This window comes from Oryctolagus cuniculus, chromosome 4, assembly GCF_051225735.1.
Source record: "Oryctolagus cuniculus isolate XC-2025 breed Fujian yellow rabbit chromosome 4, ASM5122573v1, whole genome shotgun sequence".
Lineage (NCBI taxonomy): Eukaryota > Metazoa > Chordata > Mammalia > Lagomorpha > Leporidae > Oryctolagus > Oryctolagus cuniculus.
Window position 1 is genome coordinate 8435235 of NC_142870.1, and position 26548 is coordinate 8461782.

A 26548-nucleotide genomic window follows, 5' to 3' on the forward strand; every position below is an offset into this window, starting at 1 on the left:
TACACAACCACCCACACCTGGGCCACGGGAGCTCTGTCTTCGTGGCCTCAAGTCTGACTGTTGCCCTCCTGCCAGGTGGGCCAGGATCTGGATTTCTGGATCTGCTGTTTGGCTCTCGATGTTGCTAGAATAGAGAGAGGAGACGTGTGTTCTGATATCTGAGAATGGTTATTCCCATAAGACCCCTCACTCATAAACGAGACCACATTGGGGGGTGGGGGCTGGTTCCAAATGGCTGATATCAGGTCAATGTGTTCTTTTCCCACACACACAGACATACACAGGGTCTTCAGAAAGTTCGTGGGGATGCACACTATGAAAAACTACACGTAGATTTAAAAAATGTGTGGACCTAAATAAATTTACCTTTTAATTTAATTTTCCATGAACTTTTTGAAGTCTCTGTGTGTGTAGTAAATTGGTTATTTTTTTAAGATTTACTTATTTATTTGAGAGGCAGAGTTACAGACAGAGAGAGGGAGAGAGAGGTCTTCCGTCTGCTGGCTCACTCCCCAATTGGTCGCAACGGCCAGAACTGCTCTGATCTGAAGCCAGGAGCCAGGAGCTTCTTCCAGGTCTCCCATGCGGGTGCAGGGGCCCAAGGACTTGGCCATCTTCCACTGCTTTCCCAGGCCTTCAGCAGGAAGCTGGATCAGAAGTGGAGCAGCAGGGACTCGAACTGGCGTCCATATGGGATGCCGGCACTACAGGGGGCAGTTTAACCCGCTATGCCACAGTGCCAGCCCCAGGTCTTGTCAATGCTGTAGGCAGAGAGAGACATTGAGTAAGATTCCACTGTAGGCTGACTTGAGTCCAGGCACAGAAACGGTGCAGACGGCGGGGGTGGAGGGGCGGAGGGATCTAAATCTATCAGAAGACGGTGGCCTGAGAACGACCCTGGGCTGAAGGTGCCTTCCTTTATGTGACTGCCCAAGACAGGCTGTGCAGACTGGGGTTGCTGCGTCAATGGCCAACCGATATGAGCAGCTCTTCTGAACCTGCTCTGAGCCCCTGGGACTGCCACAGGCTGCTGCTCCTTTCTGTCCCTCACCGTCCTGTCACCAGGGCCCCGGGACCAGGCTTCTGGTCCTCACCCAGGGCCATTCACCCACGACAGGGCTCCCATGCTGCGTTTTTTGTCTTTGAGAAGAGAGAGAGAAAGAGAGACAGAGAGCGCATACATCTGCTGCCTCACTCTCCAGATGCCTGCAAAGACGGGCTGGGATGGGTGGTGCAGCTGGGAGCCAGGAGCTCCGTCCAGGTCTCCCAGGGGGCTGGCAGGGACCCAACTATCTGAGCCATCGCTGCTACCTCCCAGAGTCTGCATGGGAGCTGGAACCAGAAGCCAGAGCAGAGAATCAGACCAGGCACTCTGCTCACGTGGGCCCTGGGCGTCTCAGCCGTCAGGCCGAGCACCTGCCCCACGAGTCTTCCTGAAGGTGTGCGTTGCAGCCCAGCAGACTGGCGGACGCTATGGAAACACAGGGACCCCGAATCCCTGCCCCTGAGGCCTCCACCGTGGAGTCAACAAAGAAGGGACAGAGAGCAGCCAGTGGAGCCACCGCAGGGACTCGGAGGCCCAGCGGGCTGTGGGTGGCCCTCCAGGCCCTGCCGTGGGAGCTAAGACTCCACCCTGGTGGCCGCAGGTGTCACTGGGGGTTGTTTTGGGAAGGACACAGCCATGGGCAGACATGGCACGCATGCGTACCATTTCCAAAGTGCAGACTTGACACGTCTGCTCAGTCTTGAATGTCCACTTCCTATGAAGCGAGGTGGAGTGAGCCTTCTAACTACAGGGCACGCGTGCCCACGCAAGCCCATGGCAAAGCACACAGTAACCGTCCAGTCTTCTCTCATGAAGCCTCCAGCAGCGCAAGAGGGGACACAAGAGGGCAGCTGCTGCCCACGTGGGTGGGCGCCTGGCCGGGTTCCAGAGCAGCGAGGCGGAAGGCACTTGGGGTTCTCCGTGTGTGAGTTTGGGGTGAGCCCCTGAGTTGGGGGTTTGTCTTGAAAGATGCGACGACCCCCCTGCTCAGCTGTGTGGTCCGGGAGGTGGGCAGAGGCAGGCTGGCAGGGGGCCCAGCTCCTCCTGAGCCAGGAAGCACGAGAATCCGGTTCCTGAGTGACTGGGCAGAGCTCGGGTCGCTTCCCGGGCTGGATCCGATCCGGAGCTCAGCATCACGGCCCTGTCTGTTGTCACTCCCTGGCCGTTCCTGCACAGGGGCCTGGCAGCGCTCAGGCACTGTGCTCCCTCCTGCCCCCACCCGCCAGGGCGCACACACGCTGGCATGGGAGAAGGTGCGGGAAAGTGCCGGATCTCTCTTCATAAGGGCGAAAGCTGGTTCTGAAGAGGGGAGAGTCTGTGCCCCCAGCGCAGGGGTTAATCCTTCCTCTACCGTGAGCCCACATCCCAACAGCTGCTGGTCTTCCCAGGACAGGAAGGAGGGCCCCAGCCTGCTGGAGGCACCAGGCAAGGGAGAAAGGGAGCCAGGCTTAGCTTCCAGAGAACTCGGATCCAGTGAAGGCTCTGGCATTCCCACCAGGATGTCCAGTTCCCACGCTGGTCAAGGCCCCAAATCTCTGAATCCCCAGGTTTCATTTTGAGGCCTTGAGGCACCGCGGCTGGGAGCCTGGGTGCTCCCCCAGGACATTGGTCAGGGCTCCACTGGTGCCTGCATCCAGCTGGGGTCTCGCAGGCGGAACACTCTCATCTGCAAGGATGATAAAGCCTCCGTAGCAGACACCTTGGACTTGCTCTGTCCATCCTCCCGGGCTCTCAGGTTTTTGCAGATGGTATCTTAGCATCTTTAGACCACTCTGCCAAGAGGCTGTCCCAGTGGAATCACGAGAGGCTGAGCAGTCTGGGTTAGTCAGACCCGAAGTCAGCACCAGCCTCCACCCTGATCTGGCTCCTCCCACTTTGCAACTCTCTTAAGCTATGTTTTGCTTACTCATCTATACAATGGAACCCATACTTCTTTTTTTTTTTTTTTTAAGATTTACTTATTTATTTCAAAGTCAGAGTTACACAGAGAGAGGAGAGATAGAGAGATAGAGAGATAGAGAGAAAGAGAGAGAGAGAGAGAGAGAAAGAGAGAGAAGTCTTCCATCCGATGGTTCACTCCCCAGTTGGCCACGATGGCTAGAGCTGTGCCAATCCAAAGCCAGGAGCCAGGAGCTTCTTCCAGGTCTCCCACGCAGGTGCAGGGCACAAGGACTTGGGCCATCTTCTACTGCTTTCCCAGGCTATAGCAGAGAGCTGGATGCGAAGTGGAGCAGCCAGGTCTTGAACCAGCACCCATATGGGATGCCGGCGCTTCAGGCCAGGGTGTTAACCTGCTGCGCCATAGCGCCAGCCCTGATACTTCTTTATTATATATAACTTTTTTATTTACATACACTGAACACATTCAAGTATTTCATATACACAGATTTAGGAGCATAGTGCTACTCCCCACCATACCCTCCCTCCCATGCTCCCTCCTTCTTCCTTATTCTTTCTTTTAATTTTTGTAGTGACATACTTTCAGTTTATTTTATCATCATAAGGTTAACCCTCCACTCACTAAAGAATTCAACAAATAGTAAGAAGAAAAATTCCTCAACAGTACAGACAAGGACTATAAATAACAATCAAATCTCAAATGTCAATTTCACTCATATACGTTACATTGTTTTGTACTCTATTAGTTACCACAGATCAGGAAAAACATATGGTATTTCTCTTTTTTGGAACTGGTTTATTTCATTAAGTATAATGGCTTCCAGTTGCATCCATTTTGTTGCAAAAACAGGACTTCAGTCTTTTTTACAACTAGTACTCTATAGTGTGTCTATACCATAATTTCTTTATCCAGTCATTGATTGATAGGCATCTGGTTTCTGTATCTTAGCTATTGTGAATTGAGCTGCAGTAAACATGGAGTACAGATAACTCTTTCATATTCTGATTTCATTTCATTTGGGTAAATTCCCAGGAGTGGGGTGGTTGGATCATATGGTAGGGCTATGTTCATGTTTCTGAGGAATCTCCACACTGTCTTCCACAGTGGCTGAACCAGTTTATATTCCCACCAAGGTGGATTAGGGTACCTTTTCCCCACATCCTCGCCAACATTTGTTGTTTGTTGATTTCTGTAAGAAAGCCATTCTAACAGGGGTGAGGTGAAATCCCACTGTGGCTTTGATTTGAAATTCCATGACAGCTAGTGATCCTGAACATTTTTTCATGTTTCTTTTGGCCATTTGGGTTTCCTCTTTTTTTATTTTATTATTTGACGGGCAGAGTTAGACAGTGAGAGAGACAGAGAGAAAAGTCTTCCTTCCATTGGTTTACCCCCAAAATGGCTGCTACGGCTGGCGCACTGCACCGATCCGAAGCCAGGAGCCAGGTGCTTCCTCCTGGTCTCCCATGGGGTGCAGGGCCCAAGCACTTGGGCCATCCTCCACTGCACTCCCGGGCCACAGCAGAGAGCTGGACTGGAAGAGGGGCAACTGGGACAGAATCTGGCGCCCATATGGGATGCGGGCGCCACAGGTGGAGGATTAACCAAGTGTGCCACGATGCCGGCCCTGGATTTCCTCCTTTGAAAAATGCCTGTTCAAGTCATTTGTCCATTTCTTAACTGGATTGTTTGTTTTATTGTTGTTGAGTTTCTTGAGCTCTTTGTAGATTCTGGATATTAATCCTTTATCAGTTGCATAGTTTGAAAATATTTTCTTCCATTCTGTCGGTTGCCTCTTCACTTGGCTGTGTTTCCTTTGCAGTACAGAAGCTTCTCAGCTTGATGCAATCCCATTTGTCTATTTTTGCCTTTATTGCCTGTGCCTCTGGGGTCTTTTCTAAGAAATCTCTGCCTAAGCCAATGTCTTGCAGAGTTTCCCCAATGTTCTCCCCAGTAATTTGATGCTATCAGGTCATAGATGTAGATCCTTGATCCATTTCGAGTTGATTTTTGTCTAAGGTGTAAGTTAGGGGTCTTACTTCATACTTCTGCATGAAGAGGGAATCCACACTTCTTAAGGCATCCACAGATAAACTGATAAAAAGAAACGCAGATTCTTCCTCTGATGCTATGCAAATGTTACTATTTCCTGTCTTCTACTTGTGTTTTAAAGAAAGATCAATAACACTGAAGACAGTTGCTGCTTGACCTACAATGGGTTGCATCCTGATACACCCTTCCCAAGTCAAACCTTCGTAAGCCAAGGATCATCTGTCCATTTGGGCTTTCTAAAAATCATTTTCTTCCATCAGAAACGATCCTCCACTACCCAGAACAAGAAATCTCCAGGGCTGGCACCAAGGTCTTTTTCTGCATGCAGAGGGCCAGCCTCGCCAGCTCAGGAGTGATTCTTGGCGGTCAGGGCTCAAATATTCCTCTTCCCAGCTGATCCGTGTATTGCTCACCGGGCAGCTGCTCCACACACTGCAGCAGCGGCCGCTGCCAGAGCCACAGGCTTCAAGTGGGTGGCCAATAGCAACACACACAGGGAATTTTCCACTGTGGGCCATTCGCTGGGAGGGCTCTTAGGGGCCACTCTGTCAGCAGAAAGAAGGGGCACCCTGGGACTTGCTCACTGGCTTCGTGCACCCCACTCTAGAGGGGCTGGGGCCCCGCCAGGGTCGGAGGCTGCTCTGAGCAGCATCCTGGGGTAGCAGTCTGCTTCTAGACTGGGAGGTGCCCCTGACACCCACGCACTCCCGCAGCTCCCCTGGCACAGCAAAGAGCAAGCAGAGACTTAGAACCCTGGGCCTGGGCCTGTTGCCACTGGCAGCCTCTCTGGGCCACAGGAGATCAGCAGGAGCTTCCAAGGCCCCTCCTTGGCAGGTGTTCAGAGGCCTCTGAGCTGCACTCGAATGCAGAACAAAATAAACCTGCAGAACTGGGGTTTTCCTTCTACAGGATACTGCAGGAGTTTTTCCCTTCAACCCCTTCACCATGAGTAGTGAGGAAAAACTCCTACGTCTGCTTCCTGGGTATGTCCATGGTGGGCAGGGCCAGGTCCACCAGTGAGCCACCTGCATGGTCACAGCTGTGGTCACGAGCCACAGCCGCCACCTTGACATTCTTAATTTTTGAGCAAGGGGTCTGCATTTGCACCTGGCACTGGGTTCTGCAGATTCGGTTGCCAGTCCTGAGAGCAGGTGGAGAAAGCTGAGGGCTCCCAGAGTGCTTCAGAGCTGAGGCCTAACCCGTGCGCCTCCTGGGCTGCAAGGCCTTGCCTGGGACCAGGACTTCTGCAGTCTGAATCGCATACCTGACCCAGGCGCTTCTAACCTCGTTAAACTCATTAAAGATGCGTGCACCAAGGGAGAGACCCAGTCATGTTCCTATCAGTGAGAATCGTCCTTCAGTGCCAGGGCCAGGAGGACTCTCGATTCCAAGGGGCCTTCATGAAAATACAAGTGCCTGTGGGGTGACGTCTGGCCAAGGGGGGTGCCGAGCGCCCCAGAGAGGCTGGGGTCTCAGGAAGAGGACAGGTGGTAAGAAAAGGCCTGGAGGGGAAGGGGGTGCAAAGAGGGCAGGAGCCAGAGAGCACTCGGGGGGCTGCGGAAACCCCTCCTTTCTAGACGTTTGGTGGAAAAAGGAGCATTCTCGAGGTAACAGGGTGCAGGTCAAAGATGAAGGAAAAAGCACAGGTGGGGCTGTGGGTGGAGCTCAGGTGGGACTGTGGGCAGAGCTCAGGTGGGGCTGTGGGCGGAGCTCAGGTGGGGCTGTGGGTGGAGCTCAGGTGGGGCTGTGGGCAGAGCTCAGGTGGGACTGTGGGCAGAGCTCAGGTGGGGCTGTGGGTGGAGCCCAGGGGGGCTGTGGGTGGAGCCCAGGTGGGGCTGTGGGTGGAGCTCAGGTGGGGCTGTGGGCGGAGCTCAGGTGGGACTGTGGGCAGAGCTCAGGTGGGGCTGTGGGTGGAGCCCAGGGGGGCTGTGGGTGGAGCACAGGGGGGCTGTGGGTGGAGCTCAGGTGGGGCTGTGGGCGGAGCTCAGGTGGGGCTGTGGGCGGAGCCCAGGTGGGGCTGTGGGTGGAGCACAGGGGGGCTGTGGGTGGAGCTCAGGTGGGGCTGTGGGCGGAGCTCAGGTGGGGCTGTGGGTGGAGCTAAGGTGGGGCTGTGGGTGGAGCCCAGGGGGGCTGTGGGCGGAGCCCAGTTGGGGCTGTGGGTGGAGCACAGGGGGGCTGTGGGTGGAGCTCAGGTGGGGCTGTGGGCGGAGCCCAGGTGGGGCTGTGGGTGGAGCCCAGTTGGGGCTGTGGGTGGAGCACAGGGGGGCTGTGGGTGGAGCTCAGGTGGGGCTGTGGGCGGAGCTCAGGTGGGGCTGTGGGTGGAGCCCAGGTGGGGCTGTGGGCGGAGCCCAGGTGGGGCTGTGGGTGGAGCACAGGGGGGCTGTGGGTGGAGCTCAGGTGGGGCTGTGGGCGGAGCCCAGGTGGGGCTGTGGGCGGAGCCCAGGTGGGGCTGTGGGTGGAGCACAGGGGGGCTGTGGGTGGAGCTCAGGTGGGGCTGTGGGCGGAGCTCAGGTGGGGCTGTGGGTGGAGCCCAGGTGGGGCTGTGGGTGGAGCCCAGGTGGGGCTGTGGGCGGAGCTCAGGTGGGGCTGTGGGCGGAGCCCAGGTGGGGTTGTATGTGGAGAGGATCGGAGCTCTCAGGGAACAGTGGGAAGATGAGGCACAGCTGTGCCCTTCTCAGACTCTGTGCTGGCTTTGCCCCGGGTGTTTGCACCTGACTCTTGCTTCAACAGCTTTAAACTCTGTCAGCTCCTGATAGGACCTTTCAAAGTCGCATCCATTACGCCGGTGCCTTTTAAGCCTGGCTGCACATCTGAACTCTCTGGGAGTGTAGGCGGGCTTGAAAATCCCCACGCAGACACCCTCCCCCACGGCAACGCGTCAGACCCTGGTGGGTGGCCTGGATGTCAGCTCTTGTTACCATGCATAGATCAGATGGGGGTGGCCACTGGTTCTGGCTGCTTGACCGCAACTCAGAGCTGAGCCGGGGGAAGCAGAACAGCCCCTGGTCTGGGAGGGACCAGCACCACCCCTCCCTCCCTCCCAGGGTGAGCCCCGCCCCGCGGTGGGTGAGGGGAGCAAGAATCCCAACCCCAGTCTCTCATCTGCCTTGCGCACATGACTTCTGCAACACAGGCTCATCTCTCTCAGTTCAGGGCCAGTACCCATGTCTTTTTTTTTTTTTTTTTAAGATTTTATTTTATTTATTTGAAAGACGGAGTTATAGAGAGGTAGAGACGGGGGGAGGGGAGGGCGGATCTTCCATCCGATGGTTCACTCCCCAAATGGCTGCAATGGCCAGAGACGAGCTGATCAAAAACCAGGAGCCAGGAGCTTCTTCTAGGTCTCCCATGTGGGTTCAAGGCCCAAGCACTTGGGCTACCCTCCATTGTTTTCCCAGGCCAGTAGCAGGGAGCTGGATCGGAAGTGGAGCAGCCAGGACTCAAACCAGACCGGTGCCCATATGGGATGCTGGAGCTACACCAGGGCTTTAACCCGTTGTTCCGGCCCCCGGCCCCGTGTCTTAAATCCTGCGGTCCATGTGCAGAGTGACCACACACTGTCCCCATCCTGCTCTCCAGAACAGAGCAGGTGTGTGCAACGGGGAAAAAGGACAGGATCTGAGAAGAGAAGTGACCACTAAACCCTCGGGACCACATGCTTTGCCCAGGCCCTCTGTCTCTGTCATTCTGCCTTTCAAAGGAATAAAATAAATCATATATTTTATTTTGGTGCAAAAAACATTTTGAAGAACCTGCCAAGTTTTTGCATAATACACATTTTCATGTACTTTTGAAACAAGGTTTAATTATTTTCTTTGAAAGAGTTACGGGGGTAGGGGGGAGGAGACAGAGAGAGATCTTCCATCCAGTAGTTCACTTCCCAGATGGCTACAACAACCAAAGCTGGGCCAGAAGGAAGCCAGCAGGAGCCAGGAACTTCCTCTGAGTCTCCCACATGGGTGCAGGGGCCCAAGCACTTGGGCCATCTTCTGCTGCTTTCCCAGGCGCATTAGCAGGGAGCTGGACTGAAAGTGGAGCAGCTGAGAATTGACCCAGTGCCTACATGGGATGCAAGCTTAACCCGCTATACCACAGTGCTGGCCCCTTAGTGTACCTTTTCAAGGTCCTCGTACATTCGAATTTCAAACATTTTTGACCTAAATAACCCTGCCTTTTCATTCCATGTTCTACGGACTTTCTGAAGCATCTCACCCAGAACGAGACGTCCTGGCTCCTGCAGGCTGGAGAGCGAGCGAGCCGAGCTGCAGCTCTGGGGGAGAGGCAGCGTGCCATGGGACCAGGACAGCTGTGTGGCACATCTGGAGGCTCTGGAACCTTCCAGAACTCTTCCTCTGTCGACCGTTTGGTCTCAGTTCCTACCCTGAAGCTCTACCCCGCAAAGTGGTCGTGTTTGGAGTCAGGGCCTTGGGAGGTGGTCAGGATTGGATGAGGCCATGAGGGCGGAGGCCCTGGTGCCGGGTTGAGTGGCTTGACCAAGAGAGAAAGCAAGAAGGATCCCTCCACCTGCACAAAGTGACAGTCCTCTCGGCGAGCCACTGCCACCATGTGCATCTGTCCAGCCCCCGCAGCTGGGAGAAAAAGTTCTGTAGCTCGAACCAAGAAGTCGGCTCCGGTCGACTCACGCCCTGGTTTGGGGTGGGCACGTAAGCCGAGCATTTTAATGTAACCACCTCCCTGGAGTACAGTGCCGGGGTTCAATTCCCAGATCCAGCTCCCCGTTCCAGCTTGGAGCTCCTGGCTCCCAGCTTCCGCCTGACCCAGCCTTGGTGATTGCGAGTGAACCAGTGGATGCCTCTCTCTCTCTCTCTCTCTCCCTCTCTCTCTCTCTCCCCCAAATTTTTTTAAAGAGACACTGGTCTTTTTGCTCTATTCAGCCCTTCAACTGCTTGGATGAGGACTCCCCACCCCCACCTACACCCCCACACTGTGAGCAAATGCCCAGGTCTTCTGCCCAGCCGAGCCGGCACAGAGAATTCACCATCACAGCCTCCGAACCCAGATTCCCGCCACCACCGTCTTCACCCCCTCACTGAATGCCAAGGCCACTGTTCCAGTTGCCCCAGACAGTACGGTGGGAGCCATGATTGATGCCTGTCTCTCACATCCCACCAACACATCCTGCCAGCCTCCCCTTCTAGAAACTGGCTTTTTCCAGCTCCCAGAATCTTATCTAGATGGCGGCAGCAGCCCCCCATTTGGTCACCCTGATTCAGCACAGATGTGACCTCGGACGACATACTAAACCTCTCTAAGCCTCAGTATCCCCTTCTGTCAATGACGTGGATGCGCACCTTTTCACCTTGTTCAAGAATTAAATAAATGCCAATGCAGGCCCTTAGTACACTTGACATACCATAAACGCTCGCTAAGTTCGCTAAGAACTCTGGGGCCCCTGGGCTCGAAAGACTAAATTCACAGAGAAGGAGCCTCAAACATCATTCTTCAGAGTATTTTATTCAGCATTAGTAAATCTTGTTTTCATTTGACACCGCAGTCTTAACCACTGCCATATATTCCCGGTTCAATGCTCAAATAAATAAATTTCAGCGGCTTAGAGAATTCGCAGAAGAGCTGTCTTGTTCATGGAGGTCTCCAGGCCAGCTGTGACAATGACCTATGGCTTGGGCTTGGGCTCTTTTTCTGTTTTTGATGTGCGCCCTAACTAGAGGGAGGCCCCACGGAGCTGGGCTGTGTTTCCAAGGTAAAGACAGGGCAGCCTTCTGAGTCACCGAATCCAGACCTGGCCTGCACCCCAAATTTGGGATTTTACGGTCTATGAAACCAAGACATGTTGATTTAAGAAAACCAGACACCCAGCCCGCAAAGGTCAGCCATCCATCTGGGTGCAGCCCGGGCAACAGCAGGCAGGCGGTGGACTCACAGCCGGACTAGCTGACTCACCGGGGAAGCTGCGTGGTCACTCCCTGCAGTGGCCTCGCTCTGGGACTTTCAGACCCACGGAGGGCCTTCCACAGTCCTCCTCCTTCTCCTCGGCTTCTGCCTGCCCTGCACACACACACACACACACACACTTGGGGACATGCAACTTTGTTCGGGGACGCTGCCTGGTTCTTTGTGGTGACACACGGGATGCCACCAGATCATGCCGTTGTGGTGCCTTCCCTCCCATGTTCCCCCAGGAGAACCCCCCCCCCGCCCACGCCAGGCAGCCAGTCTGTGTTCGTTCCACGGGGCCACGGCAACAAAGGCCCACAGCCGGCTGCACGGCAGATACCCACTCTCTCACTGTTGTGCAGACCGGAAGGCCTTTTTGTTTCAAGATTTTTATTTATCTATTTGAAAGGCAGAGTGACAGAGAAAGAGAAAAGAGAGAGCTTCCCTCTGCTGGTTCATTCCGCAGTGGCCACAACAGCCAGGGCTGGGCCGGTCCGAAGCCAGGAGCCAGAGCTCCGTCCTGGTCTCCCATGTGGCTGATGGGGCCATGAGTACGTGGACCGTCTTCTGCTGCCGTCCCAGGGGCATTAGCAGGGAGCTGGATCGGCAGAGGAGCCGCCGCTGGGACTCAAACTGGAGAGCCAATATGGGATGCCGGTGTTGCAGGTGGTGGCTTTAACCTCCCATGTGACAATGCCAGCCCCGCTTGGTTAGGGGCCCAGCCAACTCCATATGACCTCGTCTTAACTGAGTACATCAGCAGTACTGTCTCCAGCCTCGCTTACACTCTGGGGTGCTGGGGGTTAGGTCTTCAACCTATCTCTTTTGGGGGATACAATTCAACCCATAGCCCCTCTGCGTGACACTGCCCCCACACAATGCTTTAACTTAGTTTCTAATACTTTAGACATATCTCTATATCCACCTGCATGTCTCTGTGAGTTTTTGCCTTTCTAGCATTTTGGGGGGGCATCTTTTTTTTCTTGCATAACAGGTTTTTAGTCACCTACCCCTTAAAAGAAGAAAATCAGTAACACAGAAAACTCACACAACTATCTTTTAAAAATTTATTTATTTATTTATTCCTTTGAAAGGCAGAGTTACAGAGAGGCAGAAGCAGACAGAGAGAAAGAAAGGTCTTCCATCCACTGGTTCACTCCCCAGTTGGCCGCAATGGCCAGAGCTGTTCCCATCCAAAGCCAGGAGCCAGGAGCTTCTTCCAGGTCTCCCACGCGGGTGCAGGGGCCCAAGGACTTGGGCCATCTTCCACTGCTTTCCCAGGCCACAGCAGAGAGCTGCATTAGAAGAGGAGCAGCCAGGACTAGAACCGGCACCCATATGGGATGCCGGTGCTGCAGAAGGCGGCTTTACCTGCCACGCCACAGCGCTGGCCTCTCACACAGCTATCTTGTCAGGAACAGAACAGCTATGAAAAGGCACCAATGAGGTTTATTAAATGAAATCAATCGTTTTCATTCTGAAATGCAGATGTACTGCATTTTTAATGAGTTCTAACGAGATCTGGTGCACTGAACTCAGAGGATGCCTCCCGCGGAGGGGGTTAGGCTGTTTGTGGTCATGGTGACTGAAGTTTGTAGTTTTCAACAAATCAACAGGCTGTTCCCTTGTAATGAACTGAGAGCATTTAATCACATACTGTGGTCTTCGTTTCCATGAAAGAAGCCTTTCCCCCAAACCGTTCTTGTTATGAAAAATAGATGTTTCCTTATTCCACCCCCCCCCCCAAAAAAAAGGGGAGTGAGTTGAATGTGTAAGTTGCCATTTCTGTACAATTTGGGGCAAGCGGTTTCCAGCAGGTTTCCCGCAAAGCAATGGCCAGCACCTCGGGACCTAATGATTTCTCGTCCTGAGCCTGTCTCCGCCTCTCACGGAAAGACTCCGCGAGCGACCGCGTGTGATGGCTTAGAAGGCCTCATAAATTTAAACCAGAGATGCCTGCCAGCTGAAAACTAACCCAGGGAAAGCTGCAGAGAGTTTGAAGACAGGGGAAGGAAACTTCCTGTGAGAGCCAGAAGCCCACACTTGAGCCCTTCCTGCACACACACCAAATCGTTTTTCCAAGGTTGCTGGCTCACTTTCTCTTCACTCATACGTTTGTGCAGGGCGATGCGCTAAATCAGCACCTCCCACATCGTAACCACGCTTCCAGGCCCACGCGCTCCGTCCACGATGAGGAGAGCCAGTGGCCTTGGCACTGCTGCTTCGTGCCAAGCTAGCTCATTCCGACAGAGCAGTCGCTGTCTTGAGTTGTGTTGCGTGGTTTGGCCAACAGATGGCTTCTAGATGATTCCAAGTCTCCCTTGAGCACCCTGTGAGCCATGTAACAGCAACGCAGCAGGGAGTGTGCGCACCATCTCCGATAGCTGATCCCCAGGGCAGCGGCCACGCTGCACGCTCAGGGGCCAGCGGTCACGCTGATCACAGGCGGCTCTTCGTTTTCTTCCAGGAAAGTCGGTTTTTGCACTGTCTCTGTATGGACCCAATCCTGGAGCACCTGGGTGCAGGGGTGTGTGTGTGTGTGTGTGTGTGTGATGGCCCATCCCCAATCAGCAATAAATCCACTCTGACTACAGGGCAGTCCAAAGCTGAACGGAGGCCACACTGTCCAATGGCTCACCTGCACAGTAGTGCCCCAGGTGGCTCTGGGTAAAGAAACTTCAAACATGCCCCAAGCATGCCTGAACTACTGCCAACTGGGGCTGACAGTCCCTTCACAACCAAGAGCGATGTGTCCCCGGAAAACTCTCACAGTAGGGGCCAATTTCACAAGGAATGAGGTGACGCGAGCAGCCAAAGGTGAGACTTCCAAGGGATACAGAAGATGTGGGATTCAAACACCCATCTAGACAGCACAGGAGGCCTGGGCACACGAGGGCATGCACACACACACACACACACACGCACGCACACAGCAGGAGACAGGCCCTCACAGGATGGGACACTGTGCCCAGGGACATCTTACGGTCAAAATCAGAAGTAGGGGGTGAGTGGTGAAGACCCAGCATGGGGGCACGTTTCCTGCTAAAGTAATTTACAGGGACCTACATTTATATGAAGAATTCTGCACAAGGTGGACCAAATGTAAATTTAATGAGTGGGCCAATTAAGAAAGGAATATATGCACTTTTAATGTGCAGCTTTCATATGCTGAATGGTACATATTTTTTTCTGCCTTTGAGAGAATTAATAAGGTGTCATTGAGCGTGTCTTAATTTTTGAAAATTTTTCAAGACAGATGGAAGCAATTGGGGTGTTTGTGATCACAGATGAGAAAGGTCCCCCTTGATGATGGTTGAATTGGTTTGGGTTTCAGAGATTCGGTACTGAGTTTAGTCCTGGTTTTTTCGCACATTTTCGCGCTCCTTCAAGCAGGGAACTGACGCTGCCCGCCTGGGTGAGATGCACGCAGGGGAGGGACCCCTTAGTCGGCTTCAGGCCACTCCACGAAGCTTCTTTCCCACGGTTTCTCCTTTGTTTCACTTCCTGGGCCAACACTGGGGATGATATTGAAAGTCTGCGTAATATGAACAGGATGAACTGTTTATAAGCCGCTTTTCATGGGCTGCTGTGTAAAATAAGCGCACTTGAGCTCCGAACGCAGGCACACGTTCAGGGTCTGTTAGCTGTGTTCCCACAGAAGGAACATTCTAGTGCGCTGTCCCAGGGAAGTGGGCACCATCAGTGTTAGAGCATCGCACCTGACTTGCTGCAGCAGCGACAATGGGCTTCTTAACGTGATACTTGCATTTGACCACTAGGGGAAGAAATGCATGCACCTGTGTGTTTACAAATATAACTTTATTCTCCATATTATAATTTACCTAATTTGTTTATTCAGTTTTTGAATTCGGGGCAAAAGGAAAAAAAAGTGAAGTTTGAGAATTTAAAATTGGTTTTACTTTTGCTGTCCCTTTACTAGGTGTTCACTGAAGGAGTGAAAACGTATCAGGAGTGATTCATTTGAACACTGAGTGGGTACGGTCAGAAACAGGCATTGATTATCCACAGCAAACAGGAGTTGGAAAAGGTCACAGTGTCAAGTATATTAGCTCTTTCTGTGATGCTGAGTTGAGTCTCTGTTGTGATAACTTCAGTTGGAAATTGGAAGAATCTTGTGGGACAGGAGAAAGATTCTTCCCTGGTGATGGACTTTGTCCCAAGAAAGAACATTGTAGAGAGGAGAAATCCACTTCCTTTACACCAGCATAAGATTAAGCCTATTACATTTACATTGGAATTTTAAAAATCAGTGTACATACATGCACATGTATACTTTCAAGACTTTACCTGGAGGCCGGTGCTGCGGCTCACTAGGCTAATCCTCTGCCTTGCAGCGCCGGCACACCGGGTTCTAGTCCCGGTCGGGGCTCCGGATTCTTTCCCGGTTGCCCCTCTTCCAGGCCAGCTCTCTGCTGTGGCCCGGGAGTGCAGTGGAGGATGGCCCAAGTGCTTGGGCCCTGCACCCCATGGGAGACCAGGAGAGGCACCTGGCTCCTGCTATCGGATCAGCGCGGTGCGCCGGCTGTGGCGGCCATTGGAGGGTGAACCAACGGCAAAGGAAGACCTTTCTCTCTGTCTCTCTCTCTCTCACTGTCCACTCTGTCTGAATAAAAAAATAAATAAATAAATAAAAAAGACTTTACCTGGGTCTTGTAAGAAAACAACCATCCCCCAGTCATTATAGCCATCTATCAAAAAAAGGATCGGTGTGCCCGTTGCACCCAATGCACAGCACACCGGGGCCACTCACTGCTCTGATCTGCATTTCAACCCGCAGTGGCTGCAACCATCAGTCCACAGTGAACATCGCAGCCAGCCCTCCCCTACTCCAGTGTTCGCTGCGAATCTTAAGGATCCTGTAACGATTTTTAAGTTGGGTAGCACATTTTGTACCACAAATGTCAAACCCTGTGCTGTAAGAATACCTGTGTTTGGGCCGGCCCCGTGGCTCACTAGGCTAATCCTCCGCCTTGCGGCGCCAGCACACCGGGTTCTAGTCCCGGTCGGGACGCCAGATTCTGTCCCGGTTGCCCCTCTTCCAGGCCAGCTCTCTGCTGTGGCCAGGGAGTGCAGTGGAGGATGGCCCAAGTCCTTGGGCCCTGCACCCCATGGGAGACCAGGAGAAGCACCTGGCTCCTGCCATCGGATCAGTGCGGTGCACCAGCTGCAGCGTGCCGACCGCAGCGGCCATTGGAGGGTGAACCAACGGCAAAGGAAGACCTTTCTCTCTGTCTCTCTCTCTCTCACTGTCCACTCTGCCTGTCAAAAAAAAAAAAGAAAAAAAAAAAAAAAGAATATCCGTGTTTGTAGAAGGGTCTACTTTCTAGATAATTCAATGCCTAATCAGAGGGCTGGGGTTCCAGTCCCAGCTCCACTCCCGACTCCAACTTCCGGCCGTGTGCACACTGGGAGGCAGCAGGGATGGCTTTACCTTGCTGGGTCCCTGCCACCCACACAGGACTCAGACTGAGTTTCTCTCTCCTGGCTTTGCCCTGGCCCCATAATGGCTGCAGTGAGCAGTTGAGGAGTGAGGCAGTGGACAGCATCTCTCTCTCATCTCTTCATCTCTCTCTCTCTCTCCTTTTCAAATAAATTAAATTAAAAAAAAAAAATGGGAGCAGTCCTGGCTGAGCTGTCCCCACTGGCACTGCTGAAAGGGCGCTCACTCCGGGGGCGACTTACAGAGTTGACCCCACTGGGGTCCAGGCAGCCTGGGAGGGAAGAAAAATGAGAGAAGCCCACTGGGGGCCATAGGGGTTTTATTCTTTCTTTCCTAAAACAAAATAACGTAGCCCCTGGACGACAGAAGACAACGACATAAAAGTCTTTACGGGAAAACAAAATCAAACCCTTGCCCTCCAGAGCGAGCACGTATAAACCCGAGCCAGGCTGAGGGGCTGCCAGCAGCCCTGAGTGTTTTCCCAGGCACCCTTCCCAACTTCGCTCCGAGCCCACTGGCCCCCCACTTGTGCTCATTCGCCCCTCCCCCAAAAATCCCATTATCGGGTTCCTTTTCCGCAGCCAGATCTCACCATTGCCTCCACGAAACCTGAAAGGGCTTCCAAATCAAGTGATTTGGCCACAGAGATTTTACCTCGACTTGTTCTTTGCAAAAGCGGGTGGGGGTGGGACCCCGTCCTGGTAAGTTTAGGGGACGCTGTCCCCGACCCCTTTCCTGGGAAAGTCAGGGTGCACATTTGCACACAATGAGCCACAGAAAGTCCCTCGGGTTCCAGCTTTTCTCAAAGACGCTTACCACGCACGCCCTGACACAGGCCAGCTCGAAACGCAATGTTCCAGGAAGCCTTCTTAGGGGATCCCTGCCCCGCAGCCTGCCAAGCCACAGGCAAGACCCACCGTTCGCTTGGGGGAACACAGGCTCTCCACCCGCCCAGCCCAGCCAGGTCCTGCCGGAACCCCACACCAGGAGCTGCGTTTGTTTTCTCCAGCAAATGCTCTGTAAGCACACGCGTGTCTGCGGGTACCGGGGGCTCACAGGGCAAGTCAGACACAGACGCCTCCTCCCAGCGGCTCAGCCCTGAGCTGGCGCTCCTGGGAGGCCAGACCTGCACGGGCTGCCTCCTGCAGGGCGGGCCAGGAGCTCTGCATCGTGCCTCCGGATGCTTCCTTAGAGTGGTTTTCCATGCAACGGCCCCCAAGTGAACAGCGTTTGCTGCAAAGTCAGTTACCTAAGCGGGAGGTGGGGGGAGCCGAGGCTGGGAGCGGAGGGCTCATTAGCACTCCCTTCTTAAATTAGCAGATCCTTCGAGCACGAGTTTAAAAATAGCAACCTAATGGCTTCTAAAGTTAGCACGCTCTCCATACACATTCCAACTCCAAGGCACTCGTGGCCCCCTTGCCTGGGCTCCAGCCGGCTCGGCTCTCTTCTCCCAGCACATTCTTCAGAGTCAGCAAACTTAACGGTTGACCTTGACAGAGCTGAGACGGAGCAGAATGGCCCAGGCCAGGAATGGCCCGGGTAGCCCTCAGAGACCTGTGGTGGAGAGGGCCAAAGACCACCCCCGCAAGGGAGGGGCACCTAGAGGACCAACAGTCCTGCTTTGCTGGGGACTGTCCCGGTGTCAGCCCCAAAGTCCCCTGTCCTGGGCACCCCCAGCAGAGCAGGAGGTTGGTCACCCCTGGCTACCTGAACCATTGCTCCAGGACAGCTTTGGGGAGGTGACTCAACTCCTCCAAACCTGCTGCTGAGACCCGCCACCCCCCCTCCCCGCCCCAAGCCCACTCTTAAGCTCTGGAACTGAGTGAGGCAGCGTTGAAAGCAGGACTAGAACCTGGGCCAGCACTAAGCAGGTCGGGCCTAGATCCTGGATCCCCTGCACATGCCCAGTTTCCTCACGGTGGTCACGGGTGGCTCTTTAGGATAACCCGGGGAGCACATGTCAGCGTGTGCACAGCGCTCGGGCCCAGGACACGGGCACGGCCGGTGTGCCTCTGCCCTGGGCTCACTGCACCTGGCGGGCCTGCCGGCTGCAGCTCCGGCCTCGGTGCCTGCACCAGAACGCAGGCCCCTGCAGCGGCAGTGAGCAGAGCTGAGCTGCTCCGTCCCTTCTCTGCATAGCTGTGTGCAGGGACAAAAGACTTCAGGCAAAGCCGAAGCAAAGACGGCATCGTGAGCAGGTGCAGGTGTCGTGCAAGAGAACCAGCCGTGAGCCGCCACCACATATGCCCGCGCGACTCCTGCAGCCAATGACGCCCTGCCTTGATCTGTGTTTATCCCTTCTTGCCTGTTTGTCCACCAGGACAGAAAACGACAGATCACCTCCCACAACGCCAGGACCTGGAAGCCCAGGGATGTGAGTGCTTACCAGATGACGGTCTAGACTATCAGTCACTCAGCAAGGGCGACTGAAACAGACGTTGCCTTGGAGACGCCGGCAGGAGAAGCAGGTTTGGCCTGCGGAGTTCCTGGCCGGTTCAGGACACTGAATCAGTCGCCATCCACGGAGACATTTTGGTTTCCTCCCTTCAGAACCAGATGAGGTTCGAGGGCTGTGAATGAAGCCTGGCTCCCTCACTTCAAAGAGGAGGACGCCGAGCCCTCCGTTGCCCGTGGGTGGGGCCAGCACCAGGGCCCAGGCCTCTGGACTCTGTCCCCAGGCGACAGCAGAGAAGGGAGCTGGCAGTGTCCACGCGGGGACTTCCCACTCCCCCTCTCCTTCTGTCCTTCCTTTCTTCCCACACCTCCTGAGTGCCCCCTCTACGCCTGGCACACCAGAGGTCCCCAGAAACGTTCCGGATGCTATTGCGTCTAGAAAGCTTCTTCAAAAACCTCTGGAGTGGATCCACGTCCCGTCTCTGCGAGCCGCGTGCAGCCTTGGCTCCGGCCTGAAGCTGTGCACGAGCTGCAGGCCCCAGGGGCACAGGGACACCGTCCTGGCTGTGGTCCTGGTGACCTTGGGAAAGTGACCCTTGGCATCCGTCATCAAACTCAGGTCACTTCCAGCTCAGAAAGTCAAGACTGCGTCGGACCTGCCTCGGGGGGCAGCCCAAGGCTCTCCCCTGGTTTGAGCCTTGTCAGTGCACTGGTTCAACAACAGTGGAGACGACCGGAGGCTAGAACGCTGGGGCGCTGGAGAGCAGACACACAGCAGCTCCCCGGAACCCAGAGCCTGGCTGCCCGCTGTCTGCCGCCCTGCCCTGCAGCTCCAGCCCCGTTCCTGCACCCCGTGACCTCTCAGGAGCTATTTTCTAGAATATGTTAATGGTCACACCAGCCGCCCGGGACAGAAATAACCACACACGGGTAATGTTTAACCGCTCTCCGTTCCCTCCCCGCCTCCCTCGGCTTCATTAGGGCTCCTGTGGGCTCCTGAAGTGGTGCGGCGCCACCCCAAGGGTCCCGGGCGCCACGGCCGCGGCCTTGGCCATGGCCAGCACGGCCGTGCAGCTCCTGGGCTTCCTGCTCAGCTTCCTGGGCCTGGTGGGCACACTCATCACCACCATCCTCCCGCACTGGCGGCGCACGGCGCACGTGGGCACCAACATCCTGACGGCCGTGTCCTACCTGAAGGGGCTGTGGATGGAGTGTGTGTGGCACAGCACCGGCATCTACCAGTGCCAGGTCTACCGCTCGCTGCTGGCGCTGCCGCGCGACCTGCAGGCGGCCCGCGCGCTCATGGTCATCTCGTGCCTGCTGGCCGGTGCCGCCTGCGCCTGCGCCGTCGTGGGCATGAAGTGCACGCGCTGCGCCAAGGGCACACCGGCCAAGGCCGCGATGGCCGTGCTGGGCGGCGCACTCTTCATGCTGTCCGGTCTGCTCTGCATGGTGGCCGTGTCCTGGACGGCCAACGACGTGGTGCAGAACTTCTACAACCCTCTCCTGCCCAGCGGCATGAAGTTCGAGCTGGGCCAGGCGCTCTACCTGGGCTTCATCTCCTCGTCGCTGTCGCTCATCGGGGGTACCCTGCTCTGCCTCTCCTGCCAGGACCAGGAGCCCCGGCGGCCCTCCCGGGCGCAACCCCGGCCCATCTTGGCGTCGGCGCCCACCTACCAGCCCCCAGCCGCCTACAAGGACAACCGCGCCCCATCCGTGACCTCGGCGACACACAGCGGGTACAGACTGAACGACTACGTGTGAACCAGGGGCCTGCACGCCCACCTGTGTGAGTCCCCTGCGCTGTGTGCCCGGCAGGTGCAGGCTGCGGGACCTTGTGCGAGTCCCCAGGGCCCGCACAGAAAGCCTGGACTGCTTGCTTGGGGAGTGGACAGTGTGAGTTTCTGCTTCTAGACTGTGCTTCCGAGGTGCTGGTGGTCACCCTCAGAGGCTGTCCGGCTCAGAGACACCGAGCCCCAGGAGCAGCCACCACCCATGCAGGCCGGCGCGGCGGTGGGAACCAGCGTGAGCGCCTGGGGGCCTGTCTACTGTCCAGCCTCGGAGCCTGATGGATGTGTGGCCACATCACGACGTTTGCTTCTGGGCCGGTTCCGAATCGAAAGGAACACTGTGAGCAGGGACGAGAACTCGGTGTACCAAAGACTCCCAAATACTCCCTTCTGCTTTTGTATTTATTCTATGTATCTTACGTGGGTGGCTTAATAACGGCACAATAAAAACCAACTGGTGAGTCTGGCCCATGGAGTTTGTGATGCAGACTGACTGGGAAAGTGCACTGAATTAGTTTCGGTTTCCAGAATGTTCTCCCAAGGTGCTGGGGCTCACAGTCAGAGCCTGTGGGGCCCAGGGGCACCGCCAGCCATGCTGACCACAAACACCTCTGAGTCCTGACCCTATGGTGACCCCCACCGATGCAAGACGACAAGAATCAGGAAACATCCACCGGATGCTGAGCCACACACACACACACGCACGCACACGCACACACATACACACACACACATGCACAGACACACACCAGACACATACACACAGAGACACACACATGCACATAGACATACACACAGAGACACACACGATACATACAGACACAAACGCAGACACACACACACATGTACAGACACATACACACACAGAGATACACACATGCACAGACACAGACATACACACAGACACACAAGATACATACACACACATACATACACACACAGAGACATACACACACAGAGACAACACATGCACAGACACAGACATACACACAGACACACAAGATACATACACACACATACATACACACACAGAGACACACACAGACACAGAGACACACACAGACACACACAGAAATACACACATGCACAGACACACACCAGACACATACACACACACAGAGACACACATGCACAGACACAGACATACACACAGACACACACGATACATACACACACACATACACACACATGCACAGACACAGACATACACACAGACACACACGATACATACACACACACATACACACACAGAGACACACATGCACAGACACGCACACACAGAGACACATACATACACACACATGCACAGACACAGACATACACACACATTCAGACACATACAGACACACACATACATACACACACAGAGATACACACATGCACAGACACGCACCAGACACATACACACACAGTGACACACACATGCACAGACACAGACATACACACAGAGACACACACATACATACAGACACACACATACATACACACACAAACACAGAGACACACACAGACACAGACACACACACACACACCCAGACACACACAGACACATACATAGATACAGACATATACACAGAGACACAGACACACACATGCAGATACACACAGAGAGACACACACACATACACACACCCAGACACACAGAGACACATGCACACACACACAGACACATATGCAGAGACACACACATGCATAGACACACACAGTCACAGAGATACACAGACACATACACATGCAGAGACACACACATGCAGAGACACACACATGCAGAGACACACAAGATATACACACATGCAGACACAGACACACACATGCAGAGACACACGCACACACAGAGACACACAGACACACACAGACTCACACATGCAGAGACCCACACAGACATATATAGACACACACACAAATACACACAGAGATACACACAGAGACACAGACACATGCGCACACACACAGGCATACACGATATCTGTAGCCCATCTGAAATGCAGGGACAGGGAGGGAGGAAGGGGCCCCCTTGGGACAAGGTAGTGTCATAGATCACATGACAAGGACAAGGTCACTTTCGCCCTGTGAGAAGTAAGTCCCCACTGCTGAGAGAACAGAAGGCAGAGGGGAAGCAAAGCCAGCGGGGCTCGTGGCTCTCTGGGTGTTGGCAGGATGCCCAGCTGGGAGACCACTCGTCCCCAAGCACCCTGGAGGGACTGGCGGGCTTGTTTCCTGGAGTGGCCGTGACAGCAGGGACTAACCAGGGTTGACTGCTCCTTCAGCTGCCTTGAGGACACTGACGTCCCCTCTGGCTGGAATCCAGGGAGCCGCACCTGCTGCTGTGCCCACGTGGGTGCACGTCCTTGCCCATCTCTGACAGCGCCCTGCCCATGCCTCTGCCCCGAACCTCAGACTCTGGCGGTGGGAGATGTCTCGCTCTGAAGGCTGCGCGGAGACCTACACATGGGGGTGCCATATGGTGAGATCCCTCCATCCGTGATGGTCTTGGGGTGGGGCCACAAGGGCACCAGCCGTCGCTGTTCGCAGGGAGGAGAGCCACAGCGGAGCTTCTTGCTGGCACAGCCTGGGGAGACTCTGGCCCAGCACCAGGAGGGAGAACAGGTGGGAAGGAAAGGCCGACAGGCACAGCCCAGAGACCCTGGAACCTCAAGGCCAAGGTCTCACAGTCCTGCTGACCTGATGGGGTCCCCAGGCCGGCGCTCAGCCCAGGCCCTGCAGAGGGCAGTGAGAAACGCAGCGGCCACCTGCTGCTCTCACGCCGAGGCTGTCCCGGGGCCGGGGTCCACGGAGTGCCCACAGCCGGTTCCCCCAGACTTTGCTGATCCCCCTGATTCCTGCAATGCTGGGGACGTCTCTCAGGGGCCTCCCAGCAAGACGGAGAAGCAGAGGGGTCAGGGAACAATCGCACACACACAGGTCCTCCCGGCTTCACGCAGAGCTGTAGACCCCAGGTGACAGGTCAGGTGCCTGGAAGGAGCAGGTGCCAACATCTCGGCCCTCAGCTGGCCACAGAGAAGCCAGGACGGCCACAGTCTGCAATCCGTGTGGTGAACTTGTTCTAGGTAATAAAAGACCGATTACAGAGAAAAGAAAAAATAACCCTTTGAAGGGTGGGCGTCCGGTGCAGCGGTGAACAGGTGGCCTAGGACACACACATCCCATAGTGAGCGCCCAAGTTCGAGCCTCGCCCTGATTCCAATCCCAGCTTCCTGACCATGCACTCCCTGGGGGGCAGTGGCGATGACTCAAGTGCTCATGTCCCTGCCACCCACGAGGGAGACCTGGGTTGAGTTCTGGCCTCCTGGCTTTGGCATGGCCCAGCCTCTGCTATTGTGGACATTTGGGGAGTGAACTAGATAATGGAAGATCTCTGTCTCTGTCTTTCAAATAAATCAAAATAAATTTAAAGGGGCCAGGATTGTGGTGCACCAGGTGAAACCACTGCTCACACGCCAGCATCCCATAACCACGTGCTGATTCAAGTCCCAGCTGCTCTACTTCCGATCCAGCATCTTGCTAGTGCTCCTGGGAAAGCAGCAGATGATGGCCCTAGTACCCAAGCCCCTGTCACCATGTGGGAGACCTGGATGGAGGTCCCGGATCCTGGCTTTGGGCTGGCCCGGCCCCTGCCATTGCAGCTGTTTGGGGAGTGAATCAGCAGACGGAAGAGCTCTTGCTCTCTCTCTCTCTCTCTCTCTCCCCCTTTCTCTCTATCACTCTACGTTTCAAATAAATAAATGCATAAATTTTTAATAATTTTTTGTAAAGATTTATTTATTTTATTTGAAAATCAGAGTTACACAAAAAGAGGAGAGGCAGAGAGAGAGAGGTCTTCCAACCGATGGTTCACTCCCCAATAGGCCGCAATGGCCGGAGCTGAGCACATCCAAAGCCAGAAGCCAGGAGCTTCTTCTGGGTCTCCAACACGGATGCCGGGGCCCAAGCACTTGAGCCATCTTCTACTGCTTTCCCAGGCCATAGCAGAGAGCTGGATTGGAAGTGGAGCAGCCAGGTCTCGAGCCGGCGCCCATATGGGATGCTGGCTCTTCAGGCCAGGGCGTTAACACTGCGTCACAGTGCCAGTCATGATACATACATGTTTTAGATTAATTTAAAAATTTAATAATATTTTTCAAATTTTGATTTCTTTTTTTTTTTTTTTTTTGACAGGCAGAGTGGACAGTGAGAGAGAGAGACAGAGAGAAAGGTCTTCCTTTTTGCCATTGGTTCACCCTCCAATGGCCGCCGCAGCCGGCACGCTGCGGCCGGCGCACCGCGCTGATCCGATGGCAGGAGCCAGGTGCTTCTCCTGGTCTCCCATGGGGTGCAGGGCCCAAGTACTTGGGCCATCCTCCACTGCACTCCCTGGCCACAGCAGAGAGCTGGCCTGGAAGAGGGGCAACCGGGACAGAATCCGGCGCCCTGACCGGGACTAGAACCTGGTGTGCCAGTGCCGCAAGACGGAGGCTTAGCCTAGTGAGCTGCGGGGCCGGCCTCAAATTTTGATTTCTGACACTAACAAAATGTCTCTCCATGGCCAGCGCCGTGGCTCACTAGGCTAATCCCCTGCCTACAGCGCCGGCACCCTGGGTTCTAGTCCCTGTTGGGCGCCGGATTCTGTCCCAGTTGCCCCTCTTCCAGTCCAACTCTCTGCTGTGGCCAGGGAGTGCAGTGCAGGATGGCCCAAGTGCTTGGGCCCTGCACCCCATGGGATACCAGGAGGAAGCACCTGGCTCCTGGCTTCGGATCAGCGTGGTGTGCCAGCCGCAGTGGCCACTTGGGGGGTGAACCAACGGAAAAGGAAGACCTTTCTCTCTGTCTCTCTCCCTCTCACTGTCCACTCTGCCTGTCAAAAAAAATTTTTTAAATGTCTCTCCTACTCAGATGAAAGATTAATACAAGTATATTTCAAAATGTTCATGGAAATGGAATTGAAAGCTGATATGTGTCCTCCATAAACAGTTTGAAGGTCCCTCAGCATAATGAATATCACAGCTCCCTGAGCCCTTACTCTCTGCCAGGCATACTTTTCACTTACTAATATTTGTTAAGATTTTATTACTTATTTGAGAGGTAGAGACACAGAGAGGGACAGAGACAGAGACAGAGAGAGGGAGAGAGGTCTTTCATCTGCTGGTTCACTCCCCAAATGGCCGCAACAGCAGGAGATGAGCTGAGCTAATCTGAAACCAGGAGCCAGGAGCCAGAAGCTTCTTCCTGGTCTCCCATGTGGGCACAGGAGCCCAAGCACTTGGGCCATCTTCTACTGCTTTCCCAGGCCACAGCGGAGAGCTGGATGGCAAGAGGAGCAGCTGGGACTAGAACCAGCGCCCTTAGGGGATGCCGGCACTGCAGGTGGAGGATTAACCTACTTTTACTCATTTTCCTACTTTTACCTCATTTACAAATTTGATCCAGGTAGAAAGAAGGGAACCCAGTGCAATAAACACGCTCCTTAACCCCCTTCTACAAAGGAGAAAATTAAAGCACAGGGATCACTTCCGTTGCCCAGATCACAGAGCCAGTAAGTAAAAGACTCGGCTTCGGACCCAGACAGGCAAGCAGGGGCAACCGTGTGTTAAGTCAAGAAGGAGCATGACCTACACTGCGTCCAAAGGAGTTACCTGTTTCATGGCCCTTCTTGGCTCTGTCCGGAACATCACTCCACAGGCTCTTGCTCGCTGGATCCTGGTTTGATTGGCTGAAAGGGATGTCAGACCCAGAGGTCCAAGTTTGAATTCTCGCGGGAAACAGGAAGTGACACACAGGAAGTTTGGCACAGGAAGTGGCACTGGCATGGCTGTGTCCTACCCGCTGGCCAGATGAAGCAGAAAGTGGATGCAAATAAGACCTTGCTTCCCTCCCTCGGGCACCAGATTGTGGGAATGCAGTTCCTAATTTGCTGTCCCTCACTCCCAAGACAAGTACTCCAGGTCCTCGGAGCCCAGCTGTTGCCACATGACAACCGCAGCCATCAAGTCGAT

General features: G+C 54.6%; 1 protein-coding gene and 1 long non-coding RNA gene across 2 annotated transcripts; one reads left to right on the forward strand and one right to left on the reverse strand.

Annotated features, from left to right (window-relative positions):
* Positions 1-425: 425 nt before the first annotated feature.
* LOC149126889 (uncharacterized) lies at positions 426-19581 on the reverse strand. Its single transcript, XR_016233003.1, has 2 exons — positions 18761-19581; positions 426-761 (listed from the first exon to the last, which is right to left on the reverse strand). It is a non-coding gene; the product is annotated as an uncharacterized LOC149126889 (long non-coding RNA).
* A 228-nt stretch (positions 19582-19809) lies between these two features.
* CLDN14 (claudin 14) lies at positions 19810-21027 on the forward strand. Its single transcript, XM_002721257.6, has one exon. The coding sequence runs from the start codon at positions 19822-19824 to the stop codon at positions 20530-20532; it is 711 nt and encodes a 236-aa protein (XP_002721303.1). The 5' UTR covers positions 19810-19821; the 3' UTR covers positions 20533-21027.
* The last annotated feature ends 5521 nt before the right edge of the window (positions 21028-26548 follow it).

Bases quoted from the DNA above. Each gene is read 5' to 3' on its own strand.
- CLDN14 (XM_002721257.6), top strand. From the start codon at position 19,822: ATGGCCAGCACGGCCGTGCAGCTCCTGGGCTTCCTGCTCAGCTTCCTG.